Here is a 21,537-nt window from a genome sequence, read left to right as displayed (position 1 = left end):
CAACTTTATGGAAACATAAGGATAATATGTATACAAGGTAGAACAGAAAGTTATATATTACTTCAATGACTGATACACATAAGCAAGAACTTAAACAGGAAAAAATGAAAATAGCTGTAATACAGAGATGAACATACAAAGTATTTTAGGTTTTATGATAGTTTTTCAAAAACTAATAAAGTGTTTTAAAAAATAGATCTCCACCAATAACTTTCCTTGATACTCAGGTTTCTAAGGACTACATGCGCTCATTGATCTGAAAAAAAATCTAGTTCAGAGATGCTTTAAGATTTCAAAAATGGCATTTTTTACTGAAGACATTACTTTAAATGCCATTTCATTTTTCAAGACTAATTCTGACTTCAGGAATAATAATTCACATAACAGATAATCTATATCTTTGACTTCCCCTGTGTACAATAAAGTAAAACCCTATCAAATAATCTAAGGTGATTTTATTACTTACAAAGGTTCCTCGTGGTCGGCTAACTCCTGCAAAGCCTGAGTATTCTTTCATTTCATGATGGGTTTTAAATTCTTCTTCTCTTTCCTTCTTACTCTCCTTTTCTTCTCGAGAACTGGGAGAAGAAGGTGATGCTGAAGAGGACGAAGATCGAGAATGATCTTGCTCTCTACTTTTATGTTTACTGCAAAATAAAGAAAACAAAAAAGTGCCATTTTTAAAAAGATAGAGAACCCTGTTGAATCTTAGTAACAAGAGGGATATTCAAAAAACTATCCCCTATTAAAATTATTACATAAGTAAAATAATTGGGTGTTACTTTGACAGTCTGTTTCCATTCTCTTTCAATGTTTTACACCACTACTAAAAACATGCTATGGTCTAAACTAGTAGACTGTTAAACTTCAAGAATGAGGTAGAGTTCTCCACATATTTTTAAGTTAACTTATAGAATCTTTTGTTATTTTAATGAAAGGAAAAGAGGAGTAGGAAAAAGAAGGTTTTTAAGGCCAAGATTAAAATGACTGTAGTTTGTACACCCCGGGTGAGAACAGTTTGTATGATTTGGGCCATAACACCAATATAGAAATAAAAAGCACATGACATTGCAAATACCAATCATAATTGTAAATACACAAATAAAACACACCGTTTACCTAAAGAACAGCAAGAAAAACAATTATCTACAGTATTTTGTATTCCTAGTATTTATTTGACTCTATGATGATCAAATTTACATGATTCTAATCCAACACCTGAAAAGGTCATACCTTTGATAACTCTTACCACTGCTAACAGTATCCATGGTAACATTATTTTGAAAAGACTAATACACATTGCTACTCCTAGTCCTTCCTCCCCACCCATCTCTCCCATGTTAAACCACTAGATATCAGTTTAAAATTTTTGTACTCTGGGTGTTATGAGTTGAAAAAGTGCGGAATCAAGCATAACGAACCAAAGTTCTTACACAAACTGTTTCTAGAAATGCACTGCATTGAAGTCCAACCTCCTGATGTAGCCTGGATAATAGGACACATTAATTTGTCATTTTTTTTTTCAGTGTTAGCTTGCTATTCCAAAGTTTTTGTCCTCATCCACCATAAGCCGTGTAAAAGACAAATACATTTTTGCTGTAAAACAAATAATTTTAATTGTTTAAATTTAAACATTCGATTACATAGTCAAAATTGAAAGCAATTAAGCTGACAATTATTAAAGGCTAATTAGAAGCTAAAACCTAATTCAGACAATTTTAACAATTACCTGTCATCTTTGTAAGATTTGTATTCCTTGTAATCTTTTGGAGTTTTTTCTTGCTTTCTTGATCCACTGGATTCCCTGGAGCCCTTGGAATCCCCCCGTTCTTTACTTCTTTCTTTTCTACGGCGATCAATGTCATGCCGAAGATCAGCAGAATCACACCTTAATTTTTTATCTCCCTATAAAAGATAAGTAAAGTACAGAGTTTAGGGAAGAAACAGAAAATATACATACATACACACAGACTTATGCCAGTTTCTAAAAGAAATTGGCATTTTGGTATCAGAAAAAAATGGATCATATGATATACTACAATCATCCTTAGATTTTATTTAATTTTCCCCCCAATTTTTTAACTAAATATGTGTACAAGTGCAGTAGGACTGGAGATATTGCTAAAAACTAATTATCTTGAGTATTTTATACGTTGATTAAAAGTAATTCCTAAAATATTCTGTACAGTGAAAAGATAAACATTATTCCACTCAGAACATCCTCATTAATTATCCCTCATCCTGCCAAATACCTTTTTTGTAACAGTTGAACAATGTCATAATCTCAAAATTGTGATGTAGCCTTCTGTCTATAAAGCTGAGGGATCCTAAAGTAATGATTCTCATTAACTAAGCCTCATTATCAAGCTCTTCCCAAGTCAGTCGACAAACTGAAAAAGCGCTTCAAAAATAAGAATACTATAATTTCCATAACATGCAAGTGGAATATGATTAATGAAACCAACTGAGGTTGAACAAGGGTTGAAACAAAGCCAGAAAGGTCTTATTCGAAATCCTGTACTCAGTATCTTGGACCATATACTGCCCTTTCTCAATTCAGGTATTGCAACGGACATTAGTTTAACTGGGTCACAATTCACCTCCTTCTTGTTCCATTGCTTTTTCAAATACTATATAATTTAGGAAGATGGAAAGAGGCATCTAGGAATGAAGAGAAATTATACATCAGTAAGATGCTAAGCAATGTGGACATCCTTGATAGTATTCAACAATAAGAAGTATTTATTCTGGGAAGTCTAGCTATAATATTCATAAGCATTCATAAAACTCAAAGCATACATACACACACACACACACACACACACACACACACACATCTCCAAATGATAGCTACTCACCTATTTGCTCCTAGGATAACAAAAATCTAATCAAGAGTAAAAACCTTCCTATTCACCTAGGTAATACCAAGTCCACAAGTAATAAGTGAAACTACTTCGTGAATTGAAAACTATATATGTGTATATATATATATATATATATATATATATATATACATTAATTGCATATTAACATGTTTATTAGAAAGATGAAGGATAAATAAAAACCAATGTCATATCCTCTTGTCCATCCATCAGTTATCACTATTCTCTCTTCCAGATCAAAATCTAGTCTGAATAATAAGAAAAAAAAATACTCACTGTCAAGAGCACAACAGAAGACTAAATTTGGGGGAAAACAAAATTAACTAACATTGAACCCAAAGTAATGAAGATAAAAGCACAAGGAAAAAAAAAATCTTTCTCAAAATAGGTTTTTCCAAGATAAACATGCCCCATGCAAAGCAATCACTTTCTTTGTAAACTCTAGATTCCACAACCCAATAGATTAAGAGCATGCCCTCTTTAAATAATTTGTATGCTATCAGCTTCTAGTAACAAAAGTGCCAGGGTTTCAAAGTAGCCCAGTTATTCCACAACTCTGAAAATCAAATGTATTCTCATTTTTTTAGTTAGAAAAATCAAGATCCAAGAAGTTAATTATTTTTCAATCATAACAGAGACTACTTACTGATGGCCAGAATTAGAACCAAGCAATACTTGCAAAAGCTTCCTAATCTATTCAAAATAAGAGACGGTTGCTCCCTTCCACCTGTTTTGCACACAGAACGAACATTTGTTCTATAGGCTATTCTACCTAAAAAAATGTCGATTTTGAAATACCAGAGGTTTATCAGAGTGCCCTCAACCACCATATTCCATTCCCTCGAAGACCCTCATTCCCATGCCTCATCTTTCATTGGCTCTTTATAAGTTTAAAAGCCATCTCCCAAAACACAAATATTATAATAGAGATGGTTTTTTTTCAAGACACACTTAGAAATCAGTTTATAGAATGCCTCTTCATAGCACACATAAAAATGCCCCAATAGCATAGGGATTACTTCTTCCTATTTGTGAACAACCTTTACTTTAAGCACACAAATTCTAATATCCATCTCAAAACTCTATAGAATCCATAATATAATTTATATCTTTGATATCACCATCTTCCTTTATCTACTCACTGGCTCTTTACATTTTCTTAGAACTAAATATTTCCTTTTCACTAGCATTTTCAAAAAGTCCTTTCGTTTTTAATTTAAGGTACTTTATCGTCAGCTTAATGTCTTCTAAAAAAAAAAGCAATATGTATACTACCATAAATATATATTTAAAATTAAAAATAGAAATTATCTAATAAACATTTTGCCTTAAGAAAACTATATTTAGTACAGTATCATAACACTGAACTTAAAAAGAAAAAGAAATGCATTCAAAAATGTACCTTCTGATTTTCTTCTTTAAAAACTCTCTCTTCCCCTGCTAAACGGGTATGCTTCCTCAGGGCACTTGGAGAGATGTCGATTCTCCTTAATGTAAATAAAGTGTATTTAGTACAAAAAATACATTTTTGCAGAGATACAAGAAGTTACTTTTCTTCCAATCGACTCACAATAAGACTATTAATTCCTATAAAAACAATATTCATTAGGGATAAATCAGAATGTTTTGGCTACCTTTTTATATATAAGTGAAACCTGACATTTTAAGTAAACATTTTAATTAACAAAAAATAATGTTTGTAATAAGTATTAAAATTACTGTGCAATCTTAACACCTCATTTTCCTCAGTGAACACATGAATATAATCACTAGCTCCTTAACACTCTTCCTAGTTTTAACTATTCAATATAAATATTTTCTCATATTCAATACAATAATCTTTTGGGGTTTTATTCTATATCTCTCCTTTCAATGACAGTATCAGCTGAAAATTCCCAGTGCTTCCTGAGAAGGCACCATCCATACCACAGCAATTAAGTACTAAGCACTGAATTAGACACTGTATAACCAGTATCACTAACTGTCACCATCACCCTGCAAAGTATTATCCTTATTTCTGCATGTGAAAAAAAAAATCTATGCCAAGATTAAATAACTTGTTCCTCACAACGCAATGAAGTCATACAGCTAGGACTGCAACATAATTGTCAACATACATATTCTTTTTGTGAAAAAGTACTGTTTCACCAAACATTTTTATTTCACAACCTTGTTAGTAGAAAATGAGAAGGGAAAAAAAAAAAACAAAATTTACTTGGATCATGATATCATATACTTTCTGTGTGTATAATCTTTTTTAAACAATTTCCTTCTATTCAAAACAATACTTTAACACACAAATTCAGTACTACACATACCTGTGTATCTCAGGACTCTTTTGCCGGGTACTATGTTCTTCAGTGGCTTTCTGATACGAAGTGAACCGCTCGTTTAGGGTCACTGCAGCAGATTTGAAGTATTGCTCTGTTGATTTAGGAGAAATACTGCCCAATTAGGAATCTTTAAGAGGGGATTTTCACTTGTGACAGAAGGGCATGTAGCAGGTGAAAAGAAAATAAAAATATTCAAGAAACCTAGCAGAAGAGAATCAAGTGTTACAAAAAGTTCCTACCCTTTCCTTTTTAACTTCTTGATTGCAAATTTCCTCACAGGTCCTTGTCAATATTACATATAATCCAAGAACAATACATTAAATCAACTCTAATTTCATACTAATGCACTATTTCCTCAAATAGAAAAGGAACAACATGTGGATGCCCATAATTTTTTTTATACCTTGTCAATTCATGAATCAATGAAGCTACTTCGAGCAATTATTTGCACAAAAAAAAAAAAAAATACAGAACTACAGAGATGGTTTGAGTAAACTGATAAGATTATTTCACCAAGAACTTATGTTGACATACCAGAAATGGCTTTAAGAAAAAAGTGAAGATTGCCATTAATAAGAAAAATATTTTAATTTACATTCAGTAATTATTCCAAAAATCTGGCATCGTGGCAAACCTGACAATATATCTGATATTGTTGTCTTGTTTTACAATTTTAAAATTAGTAATATCGATACTGATTAGTTTATAAATCAGTTCAAGGAATATGCTGTAAATGTAGAATAGACGTATAAAGTCATGAGCTATGAAATGTTACATTATGAAGCAAGTTATCTGCTTAACAGGTCAACATACATCTGTGTCAACTTACCGCCCAATATCCAGCACATGTCTCATAACCAATCATTAAAACGTGAAACGGCCACTACAAGGGTAGTGCCTCAATCATAATTCCATGAAACCCAGGAATTTGAGCTAGCAACTCAGTTTTTATGCCATTTTGCCAGGAAGACAGAAGATTCAACTTTGCCTGTATCTTTCAACAGCTATTTTACTTTGAAACATGGATTTTGCCATTTCAAAACATACTCCAGGACCTAGTTACAATGAAAAAGAAAACATCACTGGGCATTTTCAGCTCTATATAAAGTAAGAGCTGTTCAGATCGGTTGCACAATACCAAATATGAAACATAACTATCATCAATTCTTTTTAAAAAAGGAAAAAAAAAAAGAAAAAGGAAAAATTTTATCAAAATCTGATCTCAAAATTCAGCAATAAATTGTAAAATGTGAGAAAGGTCAAAAAAGGTGAAAAAAGAAAAATACTAATGTTTCATACTTTACCACAGTAACATGGTAATAAACTGGTTCACAATCTTACTTATAGCAAAATAGCAAAACTCTTTTGTTACCATGTTTAAGTAATTACATTCAAAAAGACTCACTTAATTATTTACTGTTTTGAAATATCAAGCCCATAAGGAATTACTAGTGACGAGTTTCAGCTATTGAGTTGTTCTCAGGACAAACTTTAAAAAAAAAAAGAAAGAAAGAAAAAAGACTTTTAAGACCAACTGCCATGAAGGTTCCTAAGAATGAACCTATTAAACAGAAAAACAAAAACACAACTTAACCTAGTTGCCCAAAAAGTCATATCCTAAAATCTTTGAAAATTATTAGTAACTCTGAAGCTAGAATTACACACCAGTGAAAACAAATAATCATTACTTTAGTTGAAATGACAACCCTCACCTTTAGGGATCTAAAGAAATGTTCTATGATCCTAATTAGTCGCTACTTATGTAATCACTATTCATCTAACGTCTTGGTAATTTTTATAATGAGGATAAACCAGAAAAAAAGTATTATAACAAATCAAGCAGTACAAAAAGACAGGAAGTTAATACTATTTTCCTCTGGTTTCAGATTTCTTTAAAAATAGAACAGAAATTCTTAAGAAATAATTGTAACCATACTGCCTCACTTTGTTATAAACCTATGCCATTAGTTTATTAAGTCATGCAATAAAAGTAATTAAGCCTTCTGCACTTCACATACACTATACCTTTATAAAGACTTTCAGATTTAAATAAATCTAAATATTTTAATATAACTTATTAGAATATTTTAATTCTACCATTTTGTTCACTTTTTATTAAATATCTTCATGACTCTTGATGCCCCTCAAGACTGGTATCTCATCCTCAATATTATTTTTCCAAATTTTTAGGATTTAATGTAAACCTGCTTGCCCTAGGTATAATAAAGTGTAAATAATCATTTTTTCCTGCATGCAAGAGAAGTTTAAGTCACAACACTAAACACACTAAGCATACCTTTAACATGATGAACCAAGGACACAATGTGTTGTATAAATGACTCTGAAGTGCTTTTGCTGGCCTGAGGCAACTTAATGTGGTCAAAGATGGATCGGAACTCTTGCTCCTTCTTGACAGAATGGACAAGTGTACTAGCAAGTAGCCTGTCTTTAGTCAAGGATGCAGGTCTGAAACATATGGATAACACACACACACACAAACAAAATATACCATTGGTTTGAATGTGAAAACACCACGCTCAGAAAATAAGATTACCAACTAAAAACCCACACAGCTTACTTACTGACATCAGTGTGGAATTACCTGTTAGAATCATCAAGAGGAACAGGTGCCATTTTGAGTTTGACTTCGGGACGATGAGAATCACTGGCTATCATTTTGATCCTAAGCGGGCTCTCCTCTCTGAAGGTAGACTTTTCTCGTGCATCCAGATTCTTGTGTAGAGGGGGACTGTAATCAAAGAGGTCTTTGAGCTTTTCAGATTTTACCTGCTCAGGTGACTGAGTTTCTTTCTTTACTGTTATTCTTTCAGAATTTTTGTCGTCTTCCTTGTGCTTATCTTTTGTAGTGCTAGGCCTTTCCACTACGTATCCAGTCTCTTTAAGTTTATAATTTTTTTCTTCTCTAAATCCATCACTTTCTCTATTGCCTTTCAGTGAAACTTTGGACTTGTACTTGGGTCCTTCCTCCTCAGTATTCCGGTGAGATGCAGTAGCAAAATTTTTACCCTGATCTGCGAGGACTGACTTCCTGAACTGTCTATAATCCTCTGTCTCCTCTGTGTCATCCCCTTCTGAATCATTAAACTTTTGTTTTCCAGACTCTTTATCACTGAAGTAATCTAGAGCTTCCTGATCTTCCCATTCTCCCTCTGCCCTCCCTTTCTCTGATCCTTTCTCCTTTGGAGCCTCTTTATCCCTGGTATTACCCCTATCAAGCAGGAATACTCTAGACTCTTCATCTGTGAACCTGTGAATAAGCAAAGAAGAGGATAGTAACTCTGGAGTGCATTCATTGTAGATCACTTGCATACTTAAATGTGTTGCCCAATATCACAGGACCAGCAATGAGAAAATAACGCTACTGAAAAGGTGTTTTTTCAAATCCCACTTTTTATAAAATCAAAAATACCTTCATATAAAACATATGTACTGTTTTTAAATTTACATTAAATATCCTAAAGTTTAAAATGTATAAAGTGATCTCAAAAACCTATTCCATTCTGTCACAGTCCACAATTTTGCATAAACAAATCCAAACTTCTACAGAGATCTTACAATATACAACATTTAAGCTGCAATACGTAGCCTAAATTTAACTTTTGAGACCAAGAAGCAATAAAGGATAATACACAAACCTACTAGAATTTCTTATACTCAACATTGCTATTCCATTAAAATCTTATCTATCACATAAACAAACGGACTTTAATGCAAATTAAGATATTTAATACTCTAGCTGAATCACAAGAGTTCAAGTTCATATAAACCTAGCTCTAGAAAATGGAAATATTAAGTAGAACTAAAAGTATCAGTCAATAAAAACATTAACTATATGCTAGTATACCATAAATAGTGTACTTGGTTCTATTTCCTCACTTAAGTCAATCAACATTACATTAGGAACCAAATTTAATTAACAGCAATTTTCCACAATGCTTAAATTCAGAATTTAGACAAATTTTTTAAAATGTCATTAAAGGTACCAAAAATTCAAATTCCATCATCTTTTCCAAAGTCAGGCAGAATTTATTAAATACTGATAACTGAACTGTTTGTAATACCACCTAAGAATGTAAAACTTAAGTGCATCATTTATGAAGATTACATTTTCGTGGTGAAAAGAACAAAAACAAACTTTCAATGCTCTACCAAAAATTTCTCCTCACTAATATTGTTAATTTTGGACTGTCTAAAAATGGATAAAATTAAGAGATAAATTAATTTTTAGTAGAACACTTAGCTTCCTTCCAAAGTTTAGCATACAAGGAGTAAATCTGGAATTATAAGGTAGGAAGTTGTGAGTAAAAACAGCTAATACATCACAATGCAACTTTTGAATTCATATAATTCCAAATAAAATTCAAAGAACTACTAATATTATAATCTAAATACCACCCTCCTTTAGTTCTTACCTTTTTAAGAATTTCCCAGTCTTTGCAGTTTCCTGATCTCCTCCATCAGGATAAAATGAGGAACGTCCCCTAGCCTCATCTCTTGGAGCATTCTGTGGTGTGATTGTCTTTGCAGGACTTCTTCGTGAAGGGATATGATGAATCGGACTGTTCTGAGAAGGACTGTATCGACTAGATCCATTTCCAACAGAACCAGAGCCAGACCTTTCAGGGCTATGCTGAATGGAATGTGAATGCTGAGAGGGAGTATTTTTTGCAGAATGAACTGTACTAAGCATGGGGGCATCTGAGCAAGATGAACTCTGACTAGGTGGTGTAGCAATAGGTGAAGGACTATGGGGTGATCTGGGACTATTATCGTAAGCTGAAAGGCCAGGCCAAATATCACCAGATGTAGCTGATTTATTAAACTCATCAATAGATTCAGAAGGATCATGTTCAAACGTATCTTTCGTTTCCTCCTGTGATTTGCTTTTCAAAGGACTCTCTTCTTGGGGTTCCCCTTCAGCTTTTTTGGTTTGTTTTTCCTGAGACCCTCGTCTTTTAGAGACAGGAGATTTGCTATATGGGGATGAAGAACGAGATGATGATGATCTTGGAGACCTAGAGGATCTATATGACCGGCGAGATCTGCTTCGGGACCTCTGAGAAGAGACGGATCTTCTTTTTGGACTCCTGGAACGTGAACGACCTCGTCTAGGACTCCTAGAGTGCCTTCTATTCCAGACAGGTCTATAACCACCTCGATGGTATCTACCTCCTCCTCCTTGATAATACCCTCTACCCCTTCCTCTGTACCCATAAGGTCGTCTCATTCCTCTATTATTTCTGTAATCTCGACGATAATCTCTAGAATAAATACGATCTCTACTACGAGATCTTGAATATGTCCTGGAACGAGACCTAGAACTAAAAATAAAATAAATATCAATGTAAGAAAAATAATGTAACCTAGCCTACCATTCTAGATATTTCTGGTTGAATATAACATAAATAATCAAACTAAAATGTATAGTTTTTTTAAAACTCATTGTACAACTTTATTGTTTTTCTAAAGTTAAAAACTCACTTCTAAGTAAATAATGAGAGAATAAATTAAAGACCTTGAAATAAGTCTAGGCTGGCACTTAGAGACAGTGTTAAAAAAATGTAATGGCATGGCATCATATTTTGTGAATGGCGAGAAAGGTTACACAGTATTATATACAGTGAAATACCATTGGTATTCAGCAAAGTTACTTTCAATGGGTGATTTCAACTTTCTGTGCTGTGTAATGCTATTTGAAAGACAACCAGATTTAATCATTTTAATCAAAAAAGTATTCCTTTGTTAGAATTAAAAAAAAAAAACAAAACACCCAGGAGTAGAAGTGCACACCTACAATCCCAGCTACTTGGGATAATGAGGCAGCAGAATTGCCAAGTTCAAGGTCAGCCACAGCAACTCAGAAAGAAACTGTCTCAAACAAATAAAAAGGGTTGGAAGACATAGCTCAGTGACAGTGTACCTCAGGTTCAATTCCCCACCACAACCAAAAAAAAAATTCAAAGATCAGAGTCAGAAATAAAAACTATGCAGGTTATGTACTGCGCCAAGTAATTCTTACATTATCTAACTCATCTCTCAGCCTGACAGAAAAATACAATGAAATCCAGTATGTATTAGCATAGTACAATAGGAATTAGATCTGGAGTCCAACTACTGGATTCAAATCTAAGCTCTAACATTTACTAGCTTGCAATTTTCAATTGTCTAACTCTAAAATGGCATTAACAATAGATCCATTCCACAGGATTCTTTGAGAATGAAATATATATACTAATCATTTTAGCACTGTACCTGCATACAATCGGCATTTGATAAAACATTAGCCATTAATGATTACCATTATTCAAGGAACTAAACCATTAATTCACCTGTATCTCTTCTTTCTAGAGTGTGATCTTGATCTTGATCGAGAACTAGACTGTGATCTAGACTTTGATCTTGAAGAATGTGATCTAGAATTGGAACGACCCATTTCTTTTCTCCTAGTCAAATGAAAGAGTAAAAAAGGTTAAAATTATAATCTGATTAAAGTTTCATATAGATTTTCTTATTTTCAGATACAAATTGAATTTTATAGATCATTATCATTCTTTTCAGAGGACAGGTCATTATTCCTAACTAAAACCTTGTTTTTGCCTGCATAACAAATACAGTGTACTGAAAGATACAATTTTCTATGTTCTGCCTCAACTATGTGTCTCAATTCAAAAAGACAACACTGCAGTAGCTAAAAAGAGCAATATCAGACTGCAGCAACATGTTATTCCATACCAACACAAATACCTACCTCTCCTGAAAAAAAAGATAAATATCCAACTATTAGATAAGAAACCTGAAACAAAGAAAATATCATACTTTCTGTATAATCTTGTCTATAATCAAGAGGCTCAACACTGGGAAAAAAAATAAACCTAGTAGACTGTCGTCATACTATTTTATATCCTTGAAATGGGCCTGAACTGACCACTTCATGCATACTATACTGCCTTGAGTGGTATTACTGGATAGACTCCTAGTAGAAATAAAGGTCACTAAGTCTCTGAAAAGCTGAAGTCATCCATGACTCTGTTTGTTCTCAGTAGTCATGATGGCAGGATAAAAATGGACTTACATGACAAAGCCTAGGGTACTCTAGCTTTTTTTTCTGGTAAATGAAAAAGGACGAGATCCAGAAATTAGATTACTGCCAAGAGAGATAACAACTACAAGAAAAACAAAACTTGTGCACTTGTATCGTTACTTTTCTAAACATTATACGGTATCAAATGCTATAATTAGACTTCACAGGGTAGAAGTAACAGAATGGATTCATATAATCTGCTCTTCATAAAAATAACTTTTAAACATACAAATACACAAAAAGCAAATCAATGCATGTACATCACAAATGTCATTTTCAACTTTTCAATGAGTTCTGAGACTATATAGTCTTAACTTTACAGGCTTATTTTTGCCAAATACAGGTGACCCTTAAAACAACTAGGAGTTAGAGACAGTGACCCCCACATAGTCAATCTACGTATAACCTTTGATTCCCTAAAAACTTAATAGTTTGCTGTTAACCAGAAGCCTTACCAATTACAAAACTCAAATGACACGTGTTTTGTATGCTACTTGATTATGTATGCTGAAAAACAGGCAATACAAAATTTTCTGGAGAAATAAACTGTTCAAAGATGATTACTAGCATCAGGACCAGCATTTTTAAGTGGATGTCCACCCACAACACTTAAGTTCACAAAAACAGCAACAGAAGATAGTTATGAAATTATTATAGCAGTTGATTTCATGCAGTTATGACATAAATACTGCATCTTTACATTTCTCAATTGAAAATGGAGTCATGCACTGCTTATGAGTAAGAATTTATAAACTTTAAATTTTGAATACAATAGATATGCATCTTAAACAATAAAAACTGTTATCTAAATATATTTTATCCATTCATGGCATACCTTTTTTTTTTTTTTTAGAATTTTTTTTCCTCTAGTTCTAGGCTACATGGATCACCTGCAAATTTTTTTCAAATTGTCATGAATTTCCCAACACCATTCACGTAAGGTGGACCCATGAAGTTCAAACCTCTGTTCAAGGGACAACTGTGGAACTATTTCCAAATCTCTACTAAACTTATTATCAAAATAAGTCATCATTTCCAAAAAAAAAAATCAACTTATTAAACTTCTAACAGTAATTCTCACATATTTAAATCATATCTCCTAGAACCAAGTATTTTTGAATACACCATTTTACCTAGTCTTTTTGAGTACTATAAAGTAGTATTGAGATACTAAAATTAGTTAATTGCAGAGAAAGTAAAGATTCTGTCTACAAGCTTCCTCTTTAAAGAACATAAATGAAAAACTTCAAAGTTTCAGATAAGTATTTCAAATACATCATAACTATCGTCTAACAGACAAACTATCAACTTTTTCTTTTACTCTCAACGTTTTCTCAATCCCAAATAAACAAGGCATACATAAGATAGAAGTAAAAATGCAGGTTTCAGTGTTCAAAAAAGGTAGAAAAGAATTCTACATCATTAATAAAGGAAATTTAACATTCACACAGGGAGATCTGTTACCCAGCAGAAAAAAAGACAAATTTGGTTTGGCAAGCTATTTTATTTTAACATAATGAAATTGGTGACATTCACATTTACAATCTCTAAAATAAAAATCTAGATTATCAGGAATTGTGACACTTTATTGGCTTTCAAAATACTGCCTTTCTCAAACTTTTTAAATTACATATGTAATTAACATTCAGTGTAATAAGATTTATTTCAAGAAACTGATTTTTCTTCCACTCTGAGATAATTGGAAAAACTATTTAAAAAACCAGAGTGTCAAATGATTTTGAAGATTCCAATAGCTAGGCAAAACCACTTTCACTGTATTAATAAGTAAAAAAAATGCTTTCAATTACCCATAGGTTCTGTGCTATACATATCTACAATCTCTGATCTTGGTTCTTGACGTATTTTGTTTTACTAATGGTACTTTCTAGCAAGCAAATCAGAAATTGTATAGACTTTTCCAATCCAGAACATCTGGGTTGGTATGCAATTAAAAAAATGTTTTATATAAACAAAATTAAAAAGACTAACACAATATTGGTTAGGAAAATAATTCTTTGAGGCTTTAGGCCAGGCTAGGGGTGTAGCTCAGTGTTTTTGTTTGCCTAGTATGCATGAGGCCCTGTGTTCAAACCCCAGCCCACAAACAGGGGTCAGGGAAAGACTTCAGAACACTCAATCAGGTACTTCTTTAACTGTTAAATGAATGTATTCCCCAGAACCTGGGGGGGTGGGGGGTGGGGGGGGGGGTGTTTGTTTGTTTAAGCAGCAATTTTATTTTTAAACATCTGGGTTTTGATTTGTTTTTAAATAGACACACTTGAAATTCCAAATAAGTGATTTAAAAAGCACAACTATAAATTTATCAGTCCAAAAGAAATTGAGTTCTTTTGAAGTTTTTGTTGTGTGTTGGTGTACTAGGGATCAAATCTGGGCCTTGCACAAACTAGGCAAGTACCTGACACTAATTTATACTCCCATCCCCAGAAATTTGGATTAATATATTTTTCATGTTTTTACAGAAATATTTCTCGCTAAAGAAGGTTAAGATCAAAAACCTCTCAGATTACCTAGATTCAAAGCCAGGCTAAGACACCTCCTTTTTTGTGTGACCTTAGGCAAAATCTTTAATCTGAACCGCAGTTAATACGAATGAAGAAAATTACAGCACCTATTTCATAAAGACCTAAATGAGTTGATAAATGTAGCTCATGTAATACAATTTTGGCACATAATAAGGAATTAATTTTAATTACCTTAACACCAAAGTAGAGGGGGGGAAAGTTAAGTTATGGAACTCCTCTTGTTTGCATTAGGGAAGATGGGTTAAAACAGCAGGGTCTTTTTGTCTTGCTTTGATTTTAATTTGCTTTTTATGTTCTGAATCGTTTAGTAGAGGTTTTTATAGAAGTGGAAGAAGCAAATATACAACCTAGAAGCAGGAGAGATGAAAAGAATCAGCCGGGCGCAATGGCATATTCCTGTAATCCCAGCGACTCAAGATGGCAGAAAGATTGAAAGTTTGAGGCCAGCCTCAGCAACTTAGAGAGGCCCTAAGCAACTTAGCAAAACCCTATCTCAAAATAAAAAAAATTAAAAAAATAAAAAAAAAAAAGGGATGGGGATATACCTCAGTGGTAGAGTGCCCCTGGGTTCAATCACCAGGATCTAAAAAGAAGAATCTTTTTTCTAAGGCTAACTTAAAATCTGACTTCATTCATACAAGCCACCAAAAAAAAAGCTTCAGGCTACATGGCTTTTAATCATTCCATCTGAATCATCAGCTCAGCTGTCACATTTAATGAAAAAGTGTAAACTGGAAACAGAAAAATACTACTTACCTGGGGTTTTATGCAGGAAGATAAGAAGTTTTGAGATTCTGTAAAGTTCTTCCTGAAGAGACGTTTTCTGAGAAATTAAACTCTAAATTCAAACTCCTAGCAAATAAAAAAAAATGCATGAGTTATGGTAAATTAAATATTCACTATTCATAATACGTAGGCAAACTGCAATATGCTAATAAAGGCACTTGTGATTTCAAAAAAGGGGAGACTGATTTAGGAAACATTAAATTTTAAACCATAAAAACATATAACTCAATTTCTTTTTGAAAATCACAATGCAGCAGTTTACAACTGAACTGACAGCAACTTAACTTTTTAATACTTGCATTCTAATTTTAGTAATTTGACTTAGAAAAAGAAGATATGCTATCTCCCTATCATAAAATTCCAAAGTAATTAATGTTATCTTAGAATATGAAAACATCACGTAATCTATATTTAATATTCACAATGCTTACAACATCTATAATGAGTTTAAAGCTCTGCTATGTATTCTTTCATTTTCATCTAAAACTGTTTTCCATCACAGTGATCTCTAAACTGTGTATCTAAAAGTACTTTCACATGTGTACAAGTAACAATCAGCAATGAAACAAGTATTTATTGGAAATCAATACTCATCCTAAACTAACCTTTACCATGTAAATCAATTTAAATTTGGCTCAAAATGTTAAGCAGCTATCAAAATGGGAAAGGTTGTCTTTGTGAATAACATTCAGTGATCATCAATTACGTACAAAGGATGGTTCAAAAATACTATGGGGTGGGGCTGGTATTGTGGCTCAGCAGTAAAATGCTCGCATTGTGCATGCAAGGCCCTGGATTCAATCCTCAGCACCACATAAAAATAAATAGATAAAAGAAAGGTATTGTGTTCAACTACAACTAAAAAGAATTATTTTAAAAAAATACTATGGGAGCAAAAAATTCAGAATAGAACAAGTGCAAGGCATGGTGGCAAATGTCCATAATCTCAAGTGTAAGGCTAGCTTGGGCAACTTAGCAAAACCCTGTTTCAAAATAAAAAAATTAAAAGGTCTAGAGTTACAGAAAGCACTCCAGGTTTGTTCAATCCTCAGTGCCAAAAAAAAAAAAAAAAACAGGACTGGGGATATAGCTTAGCAGTAGAGCATCAGTACTGAATAAAAGAAAAAAGGGGGGGGGCGGAGTACTGGAATTAATAAACAAGCTTAAGGGAGAAAAAATATACATTTAAATGAAAATCCATGAATCTTATTAAGTAACAATACAAAATTTTAAATACAACAATATTTGAAATACAAAGAAAAATGAGATTAAACTAGTAATTCAAGAATAGTATACCTTAAACAGCCATGGCCCTACAATTGGGGAGATATGGGATCTGTGGTTCAGGCTAGGATAGAGTAGAAACACAGTAACTAAGGTACTACCATACTAAAATTAAAAAGCAGCAAAACCGAAGAGTCAAATAGGCTTGAGTAGAGAGTTAAAAGGGTTTCTAAAGTTCATATAAGTTTAGTGTTAGTAAAGAGCTAACCTTCTAAATTAAGATACCATTCAAAAAACTTTTCTTCTGACCTTGAAGTCAGTATCACTGATTTCACTGCTGGAAGCGGTACAAGGATCCAGCTAGCTAACAATCCCCCCTAAACAATTTCAAAAGGCCAACTTTAATATATATCCAGAATAATTAACTGCCAATTATCTTTTCACTCCGAGTTGTAATGTTTTTGATGTCCCAAGAAAAAATACTCTAAAAATAGAAAACAGAGAGAGGAGGGACTACAAGCTGTTGGACCAGCTCTTGTTAACAATGCATAAATATATTCAAGTATCTACACCAAGAACTCAAACTATATATAAAATGTGATACACAACAGTCAGCATCAAAGACCTATCCACTCAACTACGGTTGGTTTGTTGTTGTTGTTGTTTTGTGGTTTGGGGGATAGGAAAGCACTCTGCCACTGAACTACTGCCCCAGTACTCAACTAAAATTTTTTTAGACAGTCTGTGTACAGTATTATGAGACATGATTATGTAAGAGGTCCCCTCACTACAAAAACCAAATACAGATGAAGAGATATCAGCAACAAATCATAGTAAACTAAATATCGGCCACATGCCCAAAACTGTGTCAAGTAATAAATAAAATCATCTCATTTAATCCTAATAATTTTGTGAACTAAGTATTAATGCCATTTTTCCAATGAAAAGAATTCTAAGCTTTCAGAATACACCATACTAAGTGTCTATTATATACAGAATTTTAAGAGAACTTACATATTCTACTTTCTTCGAGCGCCCAGTGAGGGGAAGACAAATAAGAAAACAACAAATAATGACAAGCAAATTGAGGGGGAGGGGTCCGCAAGGCAACATGCTAGGAGGAAAACAATTTAGTTGAATCCTGGAGCCATCTTTAAGGAGGTCACATTTATGTAATACTCAAAGATCAATGGAGCAAAGAGTATTCTAGGCAGAAGACATTCTAGACATCAGACCAGTAAAAACATTTGAGTTACTCTGATCAAGGAGCCAAGGGTACAAGATAAGGCAGAAGTAGCACTGGATCAGATCATATAACATCTACTGGCCCGGATTTTACTGTAACTCCAGTGGGGAAATTCCTAGAGGGGTTGATCATGAGTCCCATCATCAGAATTACATTTTAAGATGGCTGCTATGTAAGCTAAGTTGCTGAGGTTGGCCTTAAACTTGTGATCCTCCTGCCTCAGCCTCCTGAGTCACTGGGGATTACAGGTACCATGTTGTCTAACTTCATCTTATTTTTTTCTCTTCAAGGATGGCCTCAGAACTAAGTGTGGTTCTAGCAACTTAACAAGACTGTCTCAAAAATAAAAACTAAAAATGCTGGTGATGTAGCTCAGTGGTAAAGCAACCAAGATCAATCCCCAGTAACAAAACATGTATGTATGTATGTATATATAAAAAATATAAGTTCTTAGTCCAACTTGTTGCACCTTGCTAAAAGAAAGAGCATGGGAACCATGGATCAGAATGCCTGCACTGTAAACCGGCTTATGCCACTTCCTAGCCCATGTTGCTGTTAGTTTTCTAACTTTCTGGCTTCAATCTAGAAAATGGAGAAATACTGGATTAAGAAAAACTGAAGTGTTTGAAAATTTCAAAACACTACATAAATTCAAGCTAGTGTTGCTATTACCTTCATGTCAGTGGACTGTTTTTTGGAGACAGTCAAATTATTAAATGCTTAGGACTATGAAATAATACTGATCACTACTTAAGAAGCTGGATGTGACTAATGAAGAAACTCACTACAATTACAACATCAATACTGACACTACCCGGTATCTACTTATTTGCTAAATATCACTGAAAACTAGCACAGCAGAATTCAGCTAATGTTCAACTAATAATTTTAAAGTATTTTCTGGGAACTCCCAATCCAAAGATCCATGCAGAACTGAAAAAAAAAAAAAACAACAAAACAAAACTTTCTCCATTTCTACAAGTATTCACATTACAGTTAATCTAGAGCAGCCTGTACATAAGTTCTTCAATACATTCAAGTAGCCAAGCATGGCACTTGCCTGTAATCCCAACAATCTGGGTGGCTAAGGCAGGAGGATAACAAGTTTGAGGCCAGTCTGGGCAACTTAGCAAGACCTAGTCTCAAAATAAAAAACAGAGAGGACTGAGGATGTAGCTCAGTGGTAAAGCATCCCTGGGTTCAATCCCCATAATGCAAGCTAATTAATTCAGTACATCTGAGCTTACCAGTGACAAGTATTTCTTACAAGTCTGTCATCAAGTCCTAAAATACTACTGTTCTTGGAAGTCAAGAATCAGCTCGAACTAAAGTCTCTTCATACACCATTTATTATCTGATTTCAGAGGGACTCCAGTGTTCACAATATAATGGTGAAAGGGTAAAATCCTTAAAAGATGCTACAAATTAGCATTAGCTACTTCAAACACATGAGGAAAAAAATCAAATTAACCAGTATTTGATAGGGTCAGACAAAAACGTAAATAAACTTTCATCAGTTTCTCCTACATAAGTGTTGTTTATTGCCTAAACAGTAACCTGTCCGTACCATTTAGAGTCAAACTGGAATAAAATATTTTGTTTTGCTTTTGTTTTTAATTTTAAAAAATTTTCAAGACTCCGTGGCAATAAGATACAAGTCTGACGTGGCCAACCATTTTTCCCCAGTTTTAGCCACATAACATTTTCAATCTTCGTATTAACTTCTTCAATTTTACCGCCCCCACACACACACACCACACAAAAGGACAGAAAAGTTGTTGCCGGTACTGCTGCTTGACCGTGAAAAAGTAAATCGAGTCAACTTATGGGTTCAAAATGAGGGCTAAATCCATAAACTGAACTCATCACTCCCACCCCTTGATATCACCAGCTCGGTTTCGCTTGCACTTCTGCAGAAATGACCCTCGGCTAAGGTAAGTCGCCCAGCCCCATCGGCTAAGACTCGATCCCCATGCTAGGAAAGAGTTACTGAGTCAAGCCTGCGCGTTCGTTTCAAAACAAGGATGAGTTGCCAGAGGGACCGAGAAGATTAACACAGAATAAACTTCCCAGCAATACCCAGGACCAGAGACAGAGACCGAAGTCGGTTAGAAAAAGCAGAACAGAAGCCTAAATCCAAGTAAAATAACAAAAAGGAGGCCTAAATCGACGGATATCCTAGAGCGGGGAAAAGAGTTTAAAGACGACGCCGAAAAGGGTCGACTTACTCAGGGCACTTTGCTGCAGGTCACGTTTATTTTGTAAAAGCCGAAAGGCCGGAAAGAAAGGTAGCGCTCCCAGCCAATGAGGCGAACACCAGCAGCACCTCACGCGGGAGCACGCGCCGTAGGCGGGGACGCGAGAAAGGAAGCGCGCGTGCGCAGAGTATCTGGTCGGGCGCGCGCTGGGGTCCGACCAGAACAAGTGGGGGAAGGGTTGAAAGAAGTGTGCGCACGCGCACGAAAGGCCGCGCGGTCTCTGGATCCCTATCCAGGTTCGCAGCCGCGCGCTCTCGCGCGCCCCGTTCACTCAGCCTACCCCACCCCCACACCTTTTCGAAAGCTCGTGGTTCCCCAAAAACCTGAGAAAAGCTCGGAGGGAAACGCACAAATAACGGCGCAACGGCTCCGGCGTTCTTTCGCCGTCGCCGACCCGTCACCACCCACAAAAGAGTCAACAGTATTAACCCGCCTTCGGTACTCACGGGCCTTTGAGTAATCTGGATGCATCTCAAGGCTTACCTAATACGCTGAAGCACGGTTCCCGGGATTTATCTCCGTTGTAACTACACAGCGGCCATTTCCCGACTCGAGAACGAGAGGAAAACCATAGAGGTAGCTTCGACGCGCTAGCTCGTCTCCGTCACTTCCGATTTGGGGCGTGGCCTCGGGTGCCGCTAAATATCTAGGCAGACCCCGCCCACCCTCCGCCCTAGACCGACTCTCTGGCCGCTATTAAGATGTTGCCTGAGGCTTTCTGGGAAGTCGCTTGTATGGTCTCGCGCGAAGATGTGGTGACTCCGCCCTCTGGCCCGCGGGGGCCTCCTCCGCCTGGGTGGCGGTAGACTAAAGGGAGGGCTCGAGTGGGGAGCGGGTTTTTTCCTAGGCCTAAAAGTCGGCGGACAAAGTCGGCGGACTCCACGAAGGGACTGGTGGTCGACCGGCCTTGACTCTAGGGGACCAGCTAGACTTCACTATTACCCCTGCTCATTGTGACAGTTAGTTCTTCTGGTCCGTGCTCTCTGTGGGGCCGGCCTAGACCAGCCCCCAAACGAAAAGTCTGTCTGAAGACCGGAAGGCAAGAGGCAGCTTGTGGTCCTAGACCTTCGTCTTCCTCTGCCAGGAAACGTGGCGTTTTTTCTTGGACGCCTAACTTGAGCGTCTCTCGCTTTGCTGTTAAATGTGCCAGAAGCACTTTGTTA

The 21,537-nt window shown here is 35.1% G+C and overlaps 1 protein-coding gene across 10 annotated transcripts in view; it reads right to left on the bottom strand.

The window, feature by feature from the left end:
• Bclaf1 (BCL2 associated transcription factor 1) overlaps positions 1-20,972 on the bottom strand; it is a 30,592-nt gene extending 9,620 nt beyond the window's left edge. For 2 of the 10 annotated variants that reach the window (XM_076858217.2, XM_076858220.2), the window contains exons 1-10: positions 20,858-20,972; positions 15,617-15,712; positions 11,566-11,679; positions 9,649-10,557; positions 7,818-8,483; positions 7,512-7,681; positions 5,201-5,306; positions 4,285-4,369; positions 1,730-1,905; positions 467-647 (exon numbers count right to left, since the gene is read on the bottom strand). In XM_076858217.2, coding sequence (XP_076714332.1) covers positions 467-647; positions 1,730-1,905; positions 4,285-4,369; positions 5,201-5,306; positions 7,512-7,681; positions 7,818-8,483; positions 9,649-10,557; positions 11,566-11,669 — 2,397 coding nt within the window. In that variant the 5' untranslated portion in view covers positions 11,670-11,679; positions 15,617-15,712; positions 20,858-20,972. Of the gene's footprint in view, positions 1-466; positions 648-1,433; positions 1,597-1,729; positions 1,906-4,284; positions 4,370-5,200; positions 5,307-7,511; positions 7,682-7,817; positions 8,484-9,648; positions 10,558-11,565; positions 11,680-15,031; positions 15,208-15,616; positions 15,713-20,857 lie in introns of those variants that run through there. The other 8 variants (XM_076858222.2, XM_076858224.2, XM_076858219.2 and 5 more) reach the window with 5 other exon arrangements.
• Positions 20,973-21,537: the final 565 nt, after the last annotated feature.

Source organism: Callospermophilus lateralis, chromosome 6 (genome assembly GCF_048772815.1).
Source record: "Callospermophilus lateralis isolate mCalLat2 chromosome 6, mCalLat2.hap1, whole genome shotgun sequence".
NCBI classification, from domain to species: Eukaryota; Metazoa; Chordata; class Mammalia; order Rodentia; family Sciuridae; genus Callospermophilus; species Callospermophilus lateralis.
The sequence above is the reverse complement of the archived record's forward strand: the minus strand, read 5'-3'. Positions and strand labels throughout refer to the sequence as shown.